This window comes from Balaenoptera physalus (genome assembly GCF_965194825.1).
Source record: "Balaenoptera physalus genome assembly, chromosome: 1".
In the NCBI taxonomy this organism is placed as follows: domain Eukaryota; kingdom Metazoa; phylum Chordata; class Mammalia; order Artiodactyla; family Balaenopteridae; genus Balaenoptera; species Balaenoptera physalus.
The window spans coordinates 173,307,772-173,325,879 of NC_138882.1; the positions used below are offsets into that span (position 1 = coordinate 173,307,772).

General features: G+C 47.2%; 1 protein-coding gene across 8 annotated transcripts in view; it reads right to left on the minus strand.

The window, feature by feature from the left end:
- PTPRU (protein tyrosine phosphatase receptor type U) overlaps positions 1–18,108 on the minus strand; it is an 81,539-nt gene that overhangs the window by 14,887 nt on the left and 48,544 nt on the right. For all 8 annotated transcript variants that reach the window (XM_082469070.1, XM_082469064.1, XM_082469067.1 and 5 more), the window contains 4 exons: positions 16,849–17,006; positions 6,287–6,477; positions 5,509–5,584; positions 4,944–5,020 (listed from right to left, as the gene is read on the minus strand). In XM_082469070.1, coding sequence (XP_082325196.1) covers positions 4,944–5,020; positions 5,509–5,584; positions 6,287–6,477; positions 16,849–17,006 — 502 coding nt within the window. The remainder of the gene's footprint in view (positions 1–4,943; positions 5,021–5,508; positions 5,585–6,286; positions 6,478–16,848; positions 17,007–18,108) is intronic.

Consider the following 18,108-nt stretch of genomic DNA (forward strand, 5'->3'; position numbering starts at 1 on the left):
CAATAACAAATAATTAAAATAATTATTTATTAAAATAATAATACATTTTTGAGGCCCTATTATGGTCACATACTGTGCTAAGCACTTTACCTACATTATCTCCCACAAAAGAGAGGCCAAGAGCTACTTCGTCCTCCATCCCCAGAGCCCTCAGGTTGAGAAGTGGAGCCAGCCAGACTCCATTCCCACCCTGGGGCCTTAGCCACCCATGAGGTCCTGCCCACACGAGACACCCAGGGAATCAATGCAGGCAACACGGGACAGGTAAGAAGTACTGCAGGGCCGGTGCAAGAGAAACAACCAAGCTCGGCCACTTGCCTCAAGTTCACACCCTCAATACAGCTCCCAGCAAATCCTCTGGCCCCATGGGCTTCCCAGGCCCAAGGAGCCCTGGAGTCAGACTGCCAGAGTTCAAATCCCTGCTCTGAATAGCTCTTGCTAAGTATGTGCCCTTGGGCAAATCCCTTTACTTCTCTATGCCTGTATTATCACATCTATAAAATGGGAATATTTACAGCATTTACTTCCTTGGACTGTTGTGAGGAGTAAATAAAGTTACATATGCCAAGGGCTTGGCACCATGGCAAGCACTAAGCCAGTACTTAATCAGTAACAGCCATTCCTATTACTACTACTTTAAAGGCCAACGAGTACCCCTGAAGATCTAAATGGTGCGAATGTCAAGAATTCCTGGAGATCTAAATGGTGTGAAAGTCAAGAATCCCTGGGCAGACAGTGGTTTACAACAGGGGTTAAGAATCTGAGTCTTGGGTCAAGTTGATCTGGGTCTCTGTTGCAACTCTACCAAGGAGCAGCTGTGTGATTCCAGGCACTAAGCGGGCTCTTCTCAGCCTTTACTGTGCACGCGAATCTCCTGGAGATCTTGTTAAAAGGCAGATTCAGATTCAGAAGGTCTGGGGCAGGGCCCAGGATTGTGCATTTCCAACCAGATCCCAGGTGGTGCCAAGGCTGGGCTTCAAAACACAGTCTGAGTAGCCAGGCTCTCTAAGCCTCTGTTCTCCTCCAGAATATGAGGATAATAGCAAGACATGCACATGTTGTATACCTACACGTTCCCATGAAAATGACCAAAACATAGTCAACGTTACCAATAACAAAAAGCCTCCCAGAGTCATTCAGCCCTCACTACTGGAACCTCTCTGGGTCTAGCCTAATTCCCTCCTGCCATCTCCCCAGCCACTGCCTCTGCTTCAAGACCTCAGGGGAGCTGCTGGGCATCTGGGGTCAGAGGGGCGCCCAGCAGAGGTGCTGCCAGGGCTGCCCTCCACCCCCAGCCTTAGTCAAGCTGGGGACAGGCTACTCCACCTAAAACCGGTTTGCCTGAGAATCTCACGCCGAGAGAGCCAGGGTCTCTTCTGATTCATCCATCTCTGTCCCGCCAGTGCCCAGCACACTGCCAGCACCCAATTGCTAGTCAGTATACAGCAAACAGCTGAACAAGGTTTTAGACAGATGGCCTTCAATATCTGCATATTAACTTTTTAATTGCGTGCATGTATTACACAATTATATCACACAGAGGACAGTGAAATGGAAAGTTTTAAATGATCAGATGTTAAAGGAAGATAAGGAGACACCTTGAGCACACCCACTTTAGAGACCAGGATTAGAGAGCAGAGGTCCTCACACTCCGGGCCATCAGCATGTCCTAGGGACCTGCTCCCACCCCTCCCAGGCGCCTCTGTGTGGCAGACACCCGTCCTTCCCTGGCGTCTCTGAGTGGGTGGAGCTGGGAGACTGATGACTTGCATGGTGGGCAAGACCCCAGGGTATCCCTATGCCCCCGAAGGGAGAGATCCAGGGTCTCGTGTAAGGGTGGAGGGCTCAGGCTGGGCTTGAGCTAATCCAGAGCCGTGGGGCCATGAGTAAGCCACTCAACATTTCTAAGCCTCAATTTTCTCGTCTGCCAAATGCAGGTCCCAACTTTGCAGAGTGTGATAAGGATGGCATGATGTGCCTGAGTTGCCTGGCACAGAGCAGGTGCTCAGCCAATGACACTCTTGTTAATGGACATTTGAAGATGAATTAAGCCAAGTCTCCTCAGGGCATTTCGTAACAGTCTGACGATAACTAAATGAGTAGTGTGTTTTGTGGAGATTGAGACATAAAGTATTGATACAATGACCTATATTCACCACCTCCTAAGGGCGGCGCTAGGGCTGAGTACATCCACTGCCTTCTGTGGGCCTAATATTCCACTTAAGTTTAGCAACTTTACAAATAAACTGTTTAAACAAACTCAAAACAAGGCAGAGGGTGTCTAGAGGCACATCTGGGACAACTGTCATCTCCAGCAGATGCGACAGCCGGGACCTTACACATTATATATTAGGTATCTCCATGCTGTCTGAAAGTCTAATGATGAATTGTATTTTTGCAATCATAAAAAAAGCAAGAAATATATTTGTAAAAGAAAAAAGGAGATAAAACAGACAAAGTACCCAAAAAGGAAAACAATCCCATCGGGCATCAACTATTACGAAAATAATATGTATTAAAAGACAAATCAGAGGATTGCTAGATGAATTGGGGTTTTTTTAATTCTTAAAAGGCCCAAACACAGCACAATTTTTGAAAATAAAATACCCATACTGCTCCCCCAAAATAAAACATTCAAATTAGGGCTACATTAAGGGCAAAGTAGCGAGGGTTGAGTTTCAAGCAAACTGATCACAAAGGGATTTGAACACCAGGGAAACTAGTATTAAGGAGACTGCCCGGGGCCATCCTTGCTTCCTGGAAGGCCCTGACTCCCAAGCAGCACGCGGCACACAGGGCAGCTCCTCCCATTCCACCCCTCCCAGGCCTGCAAAAGGTGCGGCTAGTGAGGATTCATCAGGAATGGGGAGCCCGGGACAAGGGTGACAAAGGTGACAGCCGGTGAAGAACAGAGCCTGGGGAGACACCCGGAGGCACCCCAGCACTGCCGGCCCGTCTCAGGGCAGAGGAGATGGAGGGAATGGTTTAAACTGGGATCGTGTCGAATCTTCAACCCTGGGCGGCCCCTGGCCAGGCTGCTGAAGTGGACGGTTGGTGTTGGGCGCACGAGTGGAGGGGAAGGAGGACAGAGACAGAGAGAGAGACAGCCAGAGACTGTGAGAGAGTCTGAGACATAGCCGGTCAGACAGACAGGAGGAGGAGGAGGAGGAGACGGGGAGAGAGATACTTACTTCACGGTTAATCCGAATCTTAATGATTCCAGTGAGGGAACAGTACAAAGCAAAAGAGACAGATATTAGGCCAGAGGCAGATGGAGGTGGACGGAGCACAGGAGTGGCCAGAATGGGTGATGCCAGCAGGGGCGGCAGAGCAGAGATGGGAGGGCTGGGCAAGAGGGGGAGGGGCACGTCCCTGCCGGGGCCCAAGGAGAAGCCGACGAGGACCTTGAGGAGACCGAGGCGAGGCCCCTGTCACCAAAACTGCCCAAGTCTGAGAGGCGAGGCCAGGCCCGGCCCCGTAGCCCAGCCAGGGGAGAGGATGGGAGGTGGGGGAGAAGGCAAGGACTTCTGGGAAATACGGGGTAGCACATCTGGCCACCAGGAGGGAATGAAGACAAAAGAAAGGACAGGTCACCTCCAGAGTCCCTGACTACCCCCCTCCCAGATACATGCCTCCTCCACCTCCAGCCGGTCATGCTGCTCCTACCTGGGCCACCCTTCCCTTCCCTCTCCAGCCACCCAAGGCCAGCACAAGCCCTCTGCTTCCATGCAGCTGGCCACAGCTAACCCTGGCCCTACCACCACCTTGCTGTGTGACACTGAGGAAGTCATTCCTCTTTTCTGGCCTGTGCTTTTCCATCCAGTCTGAATTTATTTCACGTGTACGCTTATGTGTCTCCCCAGCTAGAATCTATATGTTCACGGAAAGCAGGGACTGTGTCTGCTTGCTCACTGCTGTATCCCTGGTGCCCAGCACAATGCCTGGCCCACAGTAGGTGCTCAAAACATAGCTAACAAATGAATAAATGACTCTCTACCCAACTTGGCTCGCTGCAGGTCAGGGAGTCTGATCAGGGTCCGACTCCTGGGCCTGTCCTGTCTCACCCTCATCCACACTTGGGGAGGAGACTCATCACCTCTCCTTCACACTCAAGCTCAGGCCCCCTGGCTGCCTGCCCTGTCTCTGGCCCCTCCCTCCGGTCCAGCCCGACCAGTTGCTGCTGTGGCTGGCAGGACAGTCTCATGGTTAGCAGCAAAGGCTTTGGAGACCCTGACAGGCTGAGATTTGAATCCCTTCTTTACCACTCCCTAGCTGTGTGACCTGGGAAAAGTAGCTTCACCTCTCTGAGCCCCAGTTTCCTCACCTGTTAAGTGAGGCCACACAATGCTAACTACTGCATAGGCTGGTTGTAGGGATTATATAAAATTAATTATTTGGTATAAAGTGCTTAGCACAGTGCTTGGCACACAGTATGTGGTCAATAAACCTAAGTTATTATTCTTAAAGTACCACTCTGATCCTGGGTAAACACTTTTAATGACTCCCTGGTGCCCCTAGGGAAAAGCCCAAATTCCTCAGCTTGTCATTCGTGGCCTTCAGCCCAGCCCCTGTCTGCCTTCAGCCTCGCTGTGTATCACCAGAATCCCACCCCCAGCCTCTTGGCCCCTCACCGAGAGGGGATCCTTCCTCATATCTAGGCCTAGCTGTCTGCCCTCTTCCCTCCAATCTGCCTCGCTGACAGCCCCCCCCACCATCCCCCGTCTCTCAGGCCAACTCTGGCCTGCAGGAAGCCCTCCTGACAGCTGCCACCCACCCTCTCCTCCCCTCAGCTGAGCTCCCCAGCACTGACTGCAGGAGGTGGGGGCACTCGGAAGTCAGCCACGTGAACCCCCATTTATTCCCTGACAGGTCCCGCCCTGCCTGGACAGTCAGCCTGGAGCGGGCAGGGCCGGTCAGCAGAGATGACGGGGCGAAGCACTCACGTCTATGTAGTTGGCATTAATGTAGTCGGCATCAGGGTCTCCCAGCATCGGGTGCAGTTTCACTCGGTGCCGATCGTCTGGAAACACAGAGCAGGTGGCCATGGGGTGGGCAGGGGCTGAACTGGGGAGCCCAGAGCTGAGGCAGTGGGGGAAGCTTCCTGGAGGCCAGAGGTGGGGCACAGGCAGGTCAGCCAGGGAACCTAGAGGCTCAGGACCAACGAGTAGGCCCTTGGTACTGCTGGAGGCAGGGCAGGCCAGTGGTTAGAGTCTGGGCTGCAGCGTCAAGAAGGCCTGAGGTCCTGTGCTGCTCACACAAGTATATTAGCTATGTGACCTTGGGCAGGGGGCTTAACCTCCCAAGCCTCAGTTTCCTTATCTGTAAAGTGGGGGTTCTACTACATCCACTTCACAGGGTTACTGAGAGGACTAAGTGAGATAACAGGTGTGATGCTCAGCACACAGCTTGGCATGAGACAGGCCCTCAATAAATGGCTCATGCTGTTCTCCTGCTTCCTGTTCCCTCCCACCCACTGCCCCAGACCCCAGGCCCTCCCCCAGGACTCACAGGCAGGCATGGGCTCCTGCCGGCCGCCCTTGACCTTGTCTTTCTTCTTTGTAGCATCCCAGCCTTCAAAAAAGCTCTGCCAGAAGGGAAAGTGGTAGTTAGTGAGGGAGGGAAGCCCCTCTCTCATAAGAGCCCTATCCCCTTAAGAGAATGGGAGTGGGACCACGATAAGGGCCAGGTTCAGGGTTAAACTTGGGGCCTGAAATAAAGTCACTGTAAATTCCTTTGTAAGTGAGGGACTAAGTTCAATACCAAGCTGTGTAGGGGGAAGTGAGAAAAGAGGGAAAAAGAGGGTTAGAGTTCAGAGACATTTTAGAATGAGGGTGAGGTTTAGGGCAAATCCAGGTTTGAGCTGGGAAGAAGGTAAGGGTGAGGGTCAAATTAAGTCCAGATGGAGGTAGGATGGGATTCAAGTCAGAGTCCAAACGGAGCTTAGGATGACAGTCGGGGTCAAAGTCAGACTGGGATTTAGGTTGGAGGTCAGGGTCAGTGTTGGTGGTCAGGTTCATATCAGGAATAGAATAAGGATCCCGGCAGGGTCCAGATGGAGACTGAGATAAGATTCAAGATCAGTTTTCAAGGCAGGGTTAGGATGAGAGTTAGAAACCAGGTCAGTCTGAGGTTAGGATCAAGGTCAAGGTCAAAAAATTAGGTTGAATTTAGGGACTGTCAGAGCATGGGTCCATCCAGGGCTGGGCTGAGGGCTGCCAGGGTCCACAGGGAGGAGCAACCAGGCAAGGCCTTGGCAAGGGGTCCTGGCTGGACTGGGGCCATGCACCTCATACTCCTGCTTGAAGCCGTAGCCCTCGGCCGTCTTCATCTGGTTGATGTGCTGCAAGAGGTCGGCCACACGCACCGCGGGATGCAGCTGTCCCGTGTGGTACGGGGAGCCCTTCCGGCCACACGGACGCCGCGGTGAGCCCCCCAGGAGGCTGCTGGCCTCAGTGACCCCACCACTGCGCTGGTCTCCTGTAGTCAGAGAAAGGGAAAGGGGTTTCTGATACACACGGGCCCCAGCCTGGGGAACCCCAGATGGACTCAGGGGGCCGAGGGAGGGAAGGGAGCACGGCCAGCGTGGAGGACGCCTGGGTTGTTTGCTGGAGCCAAGCAGCTGGCTGGGCCCACCCTGTGTGACCCTGGGTGGCCCCTTTGCTGCTGCATCTCAGTTTTCCCATCTGTAAAATGAGGGGATTGTTTCATATGAACTCAGAGGGCCCTTCTGGTTCAGCCCTGCCAGCTGTGATCCCGTGGTCCCCTCACCCCCCTGGGCTCCCCTGCAGGGCCCACCCTTCTGTGACTTCACCTGCTGCCTGCAGGGGGAAGTGCTCAGCAGAGCCCATGACATCCCTCCTTCCTTCCCCTCTTCCAGGGAACAATCTGGAACATTGACAACTCCCAGCAATTACCCCCATTCAAAGATAAGCAAGTCCCGAAACTAGCTGCTGCTGCCACCCCTTCTGCAGATTAACAGGAAGCACCTGAATAGAGGCGTTTCTCCTGCGTAAGCATTTCCATTGTCAGCCTGTGCGTAGGCTCAGCCCGTGGGGAAGAGGTGGAGAGGCTCACAGTGCCCCACGCGCCCCAGGAAACTGTCCTCTCCCTCCAGACCACCCACTACCCGGCTCTCCTGGTCAGCATCCCCAAGGACATCCCACCCTGGTCCTTAGATCAGGTCCTGGGATTGAGAAAACCGTCCTGTTCAGCTACACCCACCTTCCAACACTCACTCCCACACACTGATTCCCTTCTCCTGGCCTGGGTGAGGTGCAGGGGCTTATTCTCCGCATGTCTCACCGCTGTTCTCTGCCCAGCGGGGCCTAGATGCCAGCCCCCTCCCTGCCCTGTGCCTTCACACATGCTTTTCCTCTGCTTCAAACACTCCCTCCTTTATGCCTGGTGAACTCATATTCATCCTTCAGGTCTCAGCTAAAATGACCCTCCATGGGGAGCCTTCTCTGGCTGGTGCCTGGCCTCTACTTCCTAGTCACGACTAATAGACAGAATGAATGCAGCACTGGGACGGACACCACAACCCCCCTCCTCTGTGCAGCTCCACTTCCCCAAACTCCAATCTCTGCCTCTTCAAATCAGGGAGACTGCAGGCCCTGCTTGGGTTCCCATTCCTGTGCTGAGGTTTGAAAACTGCCTCCAAGTAGAAAGGTCATGCCAGGCAAGGATCACCTCATTTGTTTCTCTTCTCTCGGGAATCACAGTCATGAGGTGCCTGGCGCCCGATGTCTGAAAACAACTGTTTGATGTATTTTATCCAGATTTCTAGTTGCTTACAGCTGGAGGGCAAGTCATGTGCCAGTTACACATTCGTGGTCCAATGCCCCAAGCCCTTAGTTTTTCAGATAGGGAAACGGAGATCCAAAGAGGAGAGATTTGCCTAATGCAGTGGTTGTCCAAGTGTGTTCCAGAAAATACTGGTTGTGCCAGATGACTCAATGGTATTCCATTAAAAAGAAGAGAAGGAGGATGAGGAGGAGTTCTACGTTTTAAAGGAGTCAGTGAAATTGTTTTAAACAAAAATAAGTAGGTTTTTTTTCCCTGTTAAACCTCTCAGGGCTTCCAACAAGTTAGTGTGTATTTTAAATTTATTTATTTTTATTATTTATTTATTTTTGGCTGTGTTGGGTCTTCGTTTCTGTGCGAGGGCTTTCTCTAGTTGCGGCAAGCGGAGGCCACTCTTCATCGCAGTGCGCGGGCCTCTCACTACCGCGGCCTCTCTTGTTGCGGGGCACAGGCTCCAGATGCGCAGGCTCAGTGGTTGTGGCTCACGGGCCTAGTTGCTCTGCGGCATGTGGGATCCTCCCAGACCAGGGCTCGAACCCGTGTCCCCTGCATTGGCAGGCAGATTCTCAACCACTGCGCCACCAGGGAAGCCCAGTGTGTATTTTAAATCTCCAAGAGATGGAGGAAAATAGCAATGTTTCACCTCCCTCTTTCACCACGGAAAGCTTGTTTCATGAAACATCCTCAGGGGAACACAGTGTAATATGGTGATTAAGAGACATGCTCTGGAGTCAGACAGGCCTCAGATCAAATCCCAACTCTGCATGTGACCTTGGGGATGTTAATTACTCTCCAGAAATTTCCCTTTCATATGACAAATGAAGATTAAAACTGTTACTCTCCAAGATGATGATGTAAATATTCAATAAGATAATGTGTATAAAGCACCCAGCCCAGTGCCTGGCACATGAGCACCTGCAGATGGAGCTGTTGACATGATTAGGAGTTTCCAGGAAAGGGAGGAACCTCTGGAGTCCCAGAAAGCCAGGGCAGCTGTTTGACAAGAGGTGGCCTTTCTGTCTTGGTCCTTCTCCACTGTAGGATCTTGGTCCAGGACCTGACAATTCTAAAGACCATCTACCACAAACACACAAGACAACCACAAAGGTGTCAAGAAAAAAAGATTTCTGCTGGCTCAAAGAACTCAGAGATGAAGGGGTCCTAAGTGTTCTTCGTGGAAACCATGCCAACAGCTCCATAGAGAGCTCTCCGGGTGGAGAATCCAATAGCTCATCCCAGAGATCTTGAAGGGTTGGAAGCCCTGACACAGCCTCACAAGTAGGCATGGAATCATCTTGCAATGGTTGAAGACAAGCAAAAAATCCCACTTGCTTGGGATCCAGACAGGAAGCCAGAGCCAAAGCTGGGTGGCTTCCAGCTGAGCCCGAGAGCAACACAAGATGTTCTACAAATAAGACCACCAGAAGACAAAGGATCATGAACAATTATGCTGCCATTAAGACCCTCCATTTCGTGGGGCCCAGAGAAGACAGGTCCTTACTCTTCTCACCCATGAATTACCATGGGATTTCACTCACACTCACACACATACACACACACACACACACACACACACACTCCCCCCCGCTCCGCCTCTCCCATACACACACATACCCCAAGAACAAGCTTACCCACAGCCGGAAGCCCCTGAAAGGGAGGAAGAGAGGAAGGAAAGTAAGAGCCAGCCCTCAGCTTCAAGGTCACCACTCAGGGGCTCTCCCAGGCTCTCCCTAGCTCCACTATGATTGTCGGACAATTTTTGGGAGTAACCACTGGACAGCTGATGTTTTGCGGGGAGGGCTGAAGCCCAGAGGAAAGAACACTGGGTGTGGAGTCGGAGAAGCCTGAATTTGAATTCTGACTCAAGTCACTTGACCTCTCTGGACCTCAGTTTCCTCATTTGAAAATGGAGATCCTCAGACTTTCCTCAAAGATGGGCACTTTCCCCGATTCCCATCTACCCTCAGATGAAGACAGGCCACCGATTATACAATCTAGCAGCATATTATATTTTTCCTTCACTATTTGCAATTAGCAAATAACTTTAAAGAAACACAGTCTGTAATAATAGCTAACAATATCTAATATATTGAGTGCTTTCATATGCCTAGCATGATTCTTAAGTCATTCAATCCTTAGAATATCCCTACGACGTAGGTGCTATTGTTATCCCCCCTATTAAACAAGGAAACTGAGGCCCAGAAGGGTTAAGTTACCTGCTCCTTAAGTGGAAGCATCAGGATTCAAACCCAGGCCCATCTGACTCTGGGATCCTGTTGTCTTTCTCTGTTTTCCTCTCCTGATAAAGGGGCATTTGTGGTGTCAAATAAGAGGCACTTATTTGACGAACCATTTGGCCGGAACCCACTGGTTCCCACACAGGTCAAGAGCTCCGGATGGACAAGGGCCCAGAGGGTTTGAGGGTTTTCATAGGCAAGATCAGAGTCGACGGGGGCACATTCCAACATCTTGGGAACATCCCAGCTCAACATTTACTCAGCATGGGAAGTCCCTATTTAAAACGTCCATATTGAGGATACATCAAAATCAACATGGCTTTCTGTTCTAAACCACAAAACTCTGGCCTCCACTGTTTGGAAAGAAAAGAAGGAAGTGGCGGCTAGACCAGCATGGGGCATAAAGAAAGAGAGAGAAGCCTTGAGACTGAGCTCCAGTCTCCTGACTACACCTTGAGCTTCCCAGCCGTCACACCTTCCCCGTGTCCTGCATCCTACCTTCAGTGCCCCCGCCCTCCTCACCATCAGTCAAATCTCATCCATCTCAGCCGAAACCCTGACCTTCCCTGCCCAAAGGTATATCTTCTCAAGACTATGGCAGCACTAATTGTCCCCACTACCCCCTGGCAATTAGCCTGGTGTGGACTTCCCTGGGTCAATCTCATCTCCCCAACTAGTCAGTGAGTTCCTTGGGAGCAGAACCCGTGTTTCCTGCCTCACTGCATCTCTCCATAAGACTCAGCAGCAAGGCATGTGCCCACACCACCTGCACCTCCCACTCTCCCCAGCACCCACTTGAGTTTTCAGCCCAAGCAAGCCTCTCCATGTCATCCTCTGTGCCCACCTCCATGCATTTACACATGCTGTTCTTCATGCACATTTGCCTTTTCCTTCCCATCTCTGCCGGTCCAAATCCTACCCGGTCCTCTAGGCCCAGCATGATACAGCAGAAACAGCAATTTGCAATTCAGAAAGAACTGAATTTAAATCCTGACTCTGCCACCTTCTGCTTGATCTGGACAAGTGATTCTCCTCTCTGGGTCTCTGTTTCCTCATTTGTAAGATGAAGGGTTGATAACAGCTACTACTGTGTGTGTAAATTTAATGAGGGAGGTCACAAAGAGAATGTGATGCATAAATGCATGTCAATGAATTTGAAAACATAAATGAAATGGACACATTCCTAGACAAATATAACTTACTAAAAGTGTCTTGAAAAAAACAGAAAGCTTGAATAGTCCTTTACTCCTTTAAATAGATTGAATTAAAAGTTTAAAATGTTTCCATAAAGAAAACAAAAAAAAGAGATTGTTTCACAGGTGAATTCCACCAAACTTTCAAGGAGCCAATTACTCCAATCTCCCATGATAAGGAAAAAAGAGAAGAGACCTCAATGCATTTTATAAGACAAACAGAATCTTGATACCAGAAACCAGACAAAGACAGTATAAAAAAAGAAAAATTATAGGCCAATCCCACTCGGGAATACAACTTTAGAATCTTGAACAATATTATAATTATACTGAATCCAATAATTCATTTAAAAAAAGTATGCATGATGACCAAGTTGAATTTACCCCAGGAATTGAAGGTTATATTAACATTAGAAAATCTAAAAATGTCATTCACCTCACTAACAAACTAAAGGAAAAAAATATGGCATCATAGTAAATCCAGAAAAAAAGTATTTGCTAAGTTTAATGCCCATTTAAAATAAAATCTCTTAGCAAACTAAAAACCGAAAGGAATTTTGTTAATCTGATAAGACATTTCTTCCAAAAACCTATGGCAAACTTCATTCTCAGTGTTTTAATGTTAGAAGCATTTCTTTTAAAACCAGGAAAACAAGACAATGATTTCTGCTATAACCACTTCCATTTGAGGTTCCAGCCAGTGCCATGCAGAAAGATAAGGAAAGAAAGGATAAGAAACGAGAAATAAGAAACAGAACTGTCAATATTCACAGATCCTTTGTACTCAGGAAATCTGAATGATTCTACAGACAAATTAGAATTAATCAGAAAGTTTAGACCCTGAATAGCCAAAGCAATCTTGAGAAAGAAGAACAAAGCTGGAGGTATCAAGCACCCTGACTTCAAACTATACTACAAAGCTACAGTAATCAAAACAGTATGGTACTGGCACAAAAGCAGACATATAGATCAACAGAACAGAATAGAGAGTCCAGAAATAAACCTACATACATATGGTCTATTAATCTATGACAAAGAGGCAAGAATATATAATGGGGAAAAGACAGTCTCTTCAACAAGTGGTACTGGGAAAACTGGACAACTACAAGTAAAATAATGAAACTAGACCATTTTCTCATACCATATTTAAAAATAAACTCAAAATGCCTTAAAGACTTAGGCATTTTTCCAAAGAATACATGCAGATGGTCAACAGGCACACGAAAAGATGTTCAACGTCACTAATCATCAGGGAAATGCAAATCAAAACCACAGTGAGATATCATCTCACACCCATCAGAATGGCCATCCTCAAAAAGGCAAGAAATAACAAATGTTGGTGAGGATGTGGAGAAAAGGGAAGCCTCCTGCACTGTTGGTAGGAATGTAAATTGGTGTAGTCACTATAGAAAACAGTGCAGAGGTTCTGCAAAAACTTTAAAATAGAACTACCGTATGACCCAACAATTCCACTTCTGAATATTTACCCAATATTTAGTGTTAGCCAAGATATGGAAGCAACCTAAATGTCCAATGACAGATAAATAGATAAAGAAGATGTGGTATATATATATATATATATATATATATATATATATATATATATATATATATATACACACACACAATGAAATATTACTCAGCCATAAAAAAAGAATGAAATCTTGCCATTTGTGACAACATGGATGGACCTGGAGGGTATTATGCTTAGTGAAATAAATCAGACAGAGAAAGACAAATATTGTATGTTTTCACTTATGTGTAGAATCTAAAAAGCCAAACAAATAGACAAATATAACAAAACAGAAACAGACTCACAGATATGGAGAACAAATTAGTGGTTGCCCGAGGGGAGAGGGGTGGGAGGATGGGCAAAACAGATGAAGAGGATTAAGAGGTACAAACTACCAGTAAGAAAATAAAGTAGTCACAGGGATATAATATACAGCACAGGGAATATAGTCAATAATATTGTAATAACTTTGTATGGTGTATAATCTATAAAAATATAAATCACTATATTATATACCTGAAACTAAGCCAACTATACTTCAATTAAAAAAAGAAAGTTTATCAAGGTGTATGGATATAAGATCAACATCTATACATATAAAAATCAACTGCATTTCTCTATATGACCAATACTTAGAAATATGATCTTCTAAAAATGTATCAATACCATTTATGCTGGGAAAACTGGACATCCATATGCAAAAGAATGAATTTGGACCCTTATCTAAAACCATACACAAAAATTAACTCAAAAAAGACTAAAGACCTAAATGTAAGACCCCAAACTATAAAACTCTTAGAAGAAAACATAGGGCAAAAGTTTCATGACATCAGATTTGGCAAGGATTTCTGGGCTGTGACACCAAAGGCATAAGTAACAAAAGAAAAAAAAAGACAAAATGGACTACATCAAAATGTAAACATTTGTTCATCAAAAGACACTATCTGCAGAGTAAAAAGGCAACCCACACTATGAGATAAAATATTTGTAAATTGTTCATCTGAGAAGGATTAATATCCAGAATATATACAGAACTCCTAAAACTCAACAACAAAAGGACAAACAACCCAATTCAAAAATTCTCCAGATAAAATACACAAATGGCCAATAAACACATGAAAAGATGCCCAACATCACATCATTCAGCATTAGGGAAATGCAAATCAGAACTATGAGATACCATCTCACATCCATTACGATGGCTGCTATAAAAAAAAAAAAAACTGTCTTGAACAGAAAACAAGTGTTGGCAAGGATGTGGGGAAAACTGGAACCCTTGTGCACTATTGGTGGGAATGTAAAATGGTGCATCCACTGTGGAAAACAGTATGGCAGTTCCTCGAAAAATTAAAAATAGAACTACTATATGATCCAGCAATTCCATTTCTGGGTATATACCCAAAAGTATTGAAAGCAGGGCCCCAAAGAGATATTTGTATACACCCATGTTCATAGTAGCATTATTCACAAGAGCTAAAACATGGAAGCAACCCAAGTGTCCATCAACAGACAAATGGATAAGAAAAGTATGTGTATACATACAATGAAATATTATTCAGCCTTAAAAAGAAAGGCAATTCTGGGAATTCCCTGACGGTCCAGTGGTTAGGACTCTGTGCTTCCACTGCAGGGGGTACGGATTCAATCCCTGGTTGGGGGACTAAAGATCCGCTTTGTGGCGTGGCCAAAAAATTTTTTTAAATAAATAAATAAAATATTTTTTAAAAAGCAATTTTAAGAAACACTTAAGAAAACAAAGGCAATTCTGAAAGATGCTACAACATGGATGAACCTTGAGTACATTATGCTAATTGAAATAAGCCAGTCCCTAAAGACAAGTACCGTATGATTCCACTTAATATGAGATAGAGTAATCAAAGTCATAGAGACAGAAAGTAGAATGGCGGTTGCCAGGGGCTGAGAAGGTAGGGAAAGGGGCGTTTAATGGATACAGAGTTTCAGTTTTACAAAATGAAAATCGATCCAAAGATTCAAAGCAAATTCATCCAACAAAGTTTTCCAAGGAACTTGAAAAGATGATTCTAAAATCTGTAAGAAAGAGAATGAGCGCAAATATAGCCAAGACATCCTTGATGAAGAACTAAGTTGGGAGGGCTTGATGTGTCAAAAATCAAGACCTAGATAGCTAGTTTGCTATTGGTACAGGAATCACCAAACGGGCCGATGAACGAGAATAGGGAACCAAAACACATTCCATGTATGTATGGGAATGTGATATATGATAAGGGTGGCACTGCAAATCAGTGGTGAAAATACAAACTATAATACCTGATGCTGGGACAGCTGGTTTTCCCTATAGAAAAAATAAAATCCTTAATTCATATCACATACAAAAATCAACTACAGATGGATAAAGATTTAAATGCGAAATGCAAAATATTAAAAGTTTTAGAAAAAAGTAAAAAATATCTTATGACCTTGCATAAGGAAGAATTCTTTAAGCAAGCACAAAAAATAGAAATCAAAAAGGAAAAGACTGATGAACTTGACTGAATTGAAATAAAAATCTGTTCATCCAAAGATACTATAAATAACCTGCAAAGATGAGCCACAAATTGGGAGAAGATATTTGCAATTCATAAGGGACAAATGAGTCTCATCCCAAATATATAAAGAACTCCTAAAAACCACTAAGAGAGCAACAGAAAACCGAACAGAAAATTAGGTAAAAGACATGAAGAGGCATTTTATGGAAGAAGAAACCTGAATGGCCAATGATGATTTGCAAATATATTCAACCTCACTAGTAATCAGAGAAATGTAAATTAAGACTATAGAGAATTACCATCTTATACAAACTAGTTTGACAAAAGTGAAGAAGCCTGGCAAATTTTGATCTTGATGTGGAGCAATGGAAACTTACACCCTGCTGCTAGGAGTGAACACAGGCAAAGACACTTTGGAAAACAATTTGACACTGTCTTATAAAGCAGAACAAGCACATACTTTATAATCCAGCAGTTCTACTTCCAGAATCTGCTGTGCAGGTGCATCTGGAGATTCATTTAAGAATGTTCACAGCAGCCTCGTTTGTAATAACAAGAAAACTAGGAACAAATCAAATGCCCATGGATGTCAGAATGAAGAAATAAATTGTGATATATTCATACAGTGGAAAGCTATACATCAGAGAAAATAAATGAACTACAGCAAAACATCCACCTGGGTAAATACTGGAAACATGGTGCTGTGTTGAAAAATAGAGAGCAATTTCATTTCTATCAAGCTCGAAAATGAGCAAAATTATATAATGCACTGTTTGGGGACACATGCACATATGGTAAAATTACTCCCAAAAAGGCAAGAAAGTTATAAACGTGAATTTCAGGGGAATATTTACATGTAAGAGGGAGGTAGGGGATATGGGAGGGGCACCCAGATGACATTCAAATTCACCAGCGGGGTTCACCGGTGTTTGGTGTATTATTATGACTTTATGATTTTCATAAACGTTATTTTTTGTACAAATCAGCACTAAGTAGAATAAAAAGATGTGTGATGAAGCAATTTATGACAAGCTCCTAGCATATACAGCTGACTCACTATACTCTCCCTGCAGGCCAGGTACAGCACTAAATGATGTACACACATTCTCTTATTTAGTCTTCCAGCGGCCCTACCAGCAGAGATAATCTTTATCCTCATTTTATACATGAGGAGGCAGACATCCAGAGGGATTAAGCCACTTGCCCCAGGTCATGCACCTAAGGGGATGTGAGATGCACACTGAGGTCTGACTCCCGAGCACTTCCTCTCACACAGCAGGAAAGAGACTGCTCTGATCCCACAGCGGCCCTCCCTCCTCTGAGTCCCCAGAACACTTCCCACAATTAACCTGTGAACTCGCACTCCTCTTAGATGAATCTGTGTCTAAGTCCTCAATTTTCCTAAAGCTCCTCCAGTACAAAGATAATACCTGTGCCTTCTCTGTATTCCCAGGGCTGGTGCTGGTACCCAGCAGGATGCTTAGTACTGTTGGTTCGGGGTGTTACAGAATCATCTGATGTGGGGCTCTGGGCTGTTGGCTCAGAAGTCTGGGGAAGGAGTACCTGGGGGCCACGAGGAAGGGCCGGGCACTCACCCCGGGGACTGTAGCCATGGCCGTCCATGAAGGAGAGGCCCAGCCGCTCATCTTCCTGCAAGGTGCTCTGGTCCGTGAAGCTCCGGTCCACGGCACTCATCATGTGGGTCTTCTCCTGGCGGTAGTTGACCGTGGCCTTGGTCATGTTCACTGGCTTCCTGCAGAGGGGGGTTGATGGGAGACATGGGTGCTCAGCCGGGCAGGACAGCAGCCAGAGCTGGATGGGGAGGCCTGGCAGTCAGGGGGCCTTGAGGCCAGGAGCCAGTCTAGAAGCATCTCTGGATGCTGAGGGGGCTCTGCCTCCATCCTTTGCCCACCAGACCCAGTGAGCTGCTGCCTCCCCCAAGAGGGACTGGGCAGGGTCCCTGTCCTGGGGACCTTTGCTGACAGCAAGGGATGGAACAGCAGTGGCCTCAGGCTGGGATCTGCCTCCTAACTCTCACTGGCCCCGAGGGCTCAGGAAAGGGGAGGAAAGTCACTCTGGGTGACTATTTTGGTGTCACAGCAGACAGTCACTGCACCCCAAACAAGGGAGATGCCTGCCCCAGCTCCAGCCCCAGCAAGCCCCATAGGTAACCTTCCTTCCTCCATCCTCACCACACAGCTGCCCTGGGAACTCTTCCTCCTGCAATGGGGTTAGACTACACTCCTTCATGGAGAAGAGTCTGGCTAGTACTCGGTCAGTCTCATAAGTTTTCACTGGGCACAGAATGACTCCAACCATGACTTCTTCTTACCCCCCAGAACCCCCAGGATGGTTCCACCACAGGCCACACTAGACTTGTAAAGAAATCCACGCAGGGTCCCTATTCCCGTCACTGCCCACCACTCCATCCAGCCACCGGAAGCAGCAGAGAGAGAAGGCGAGAGGCCGCGGACCCTCCCGAGAGGGCAGAGCTTCTGGAGAGCCCCTGGGCAGGGGCCGCACACAGCCCAGGCCTGCAGCCCAGCTTTACAGATGAGGATGGTAGTTTGTGACCCCAGGGAACTCGGAGGAAAGTGGGAGGGAGAACGGGGTGGAGAGGCAAGGGCCACAGCTCCAAGACCGAGGGGCTGAGCAACGGGCAAAGGGAAAGGACTTGGGACCTGCGCTGAGACTGGAGAAGAGCCAGGGCCCCATCACAGGGAAGACTCGAGATGAGAGCCGTTCACCTCTAGGCCCTACAGCATGCAGGGTGTGGGGCAGACCTGAGAGAGGACTTCCGGGTCATGCGGGCTCAGGGACACTGGTCATCCCTGGAGATGAAGAGGCCAGTGCAG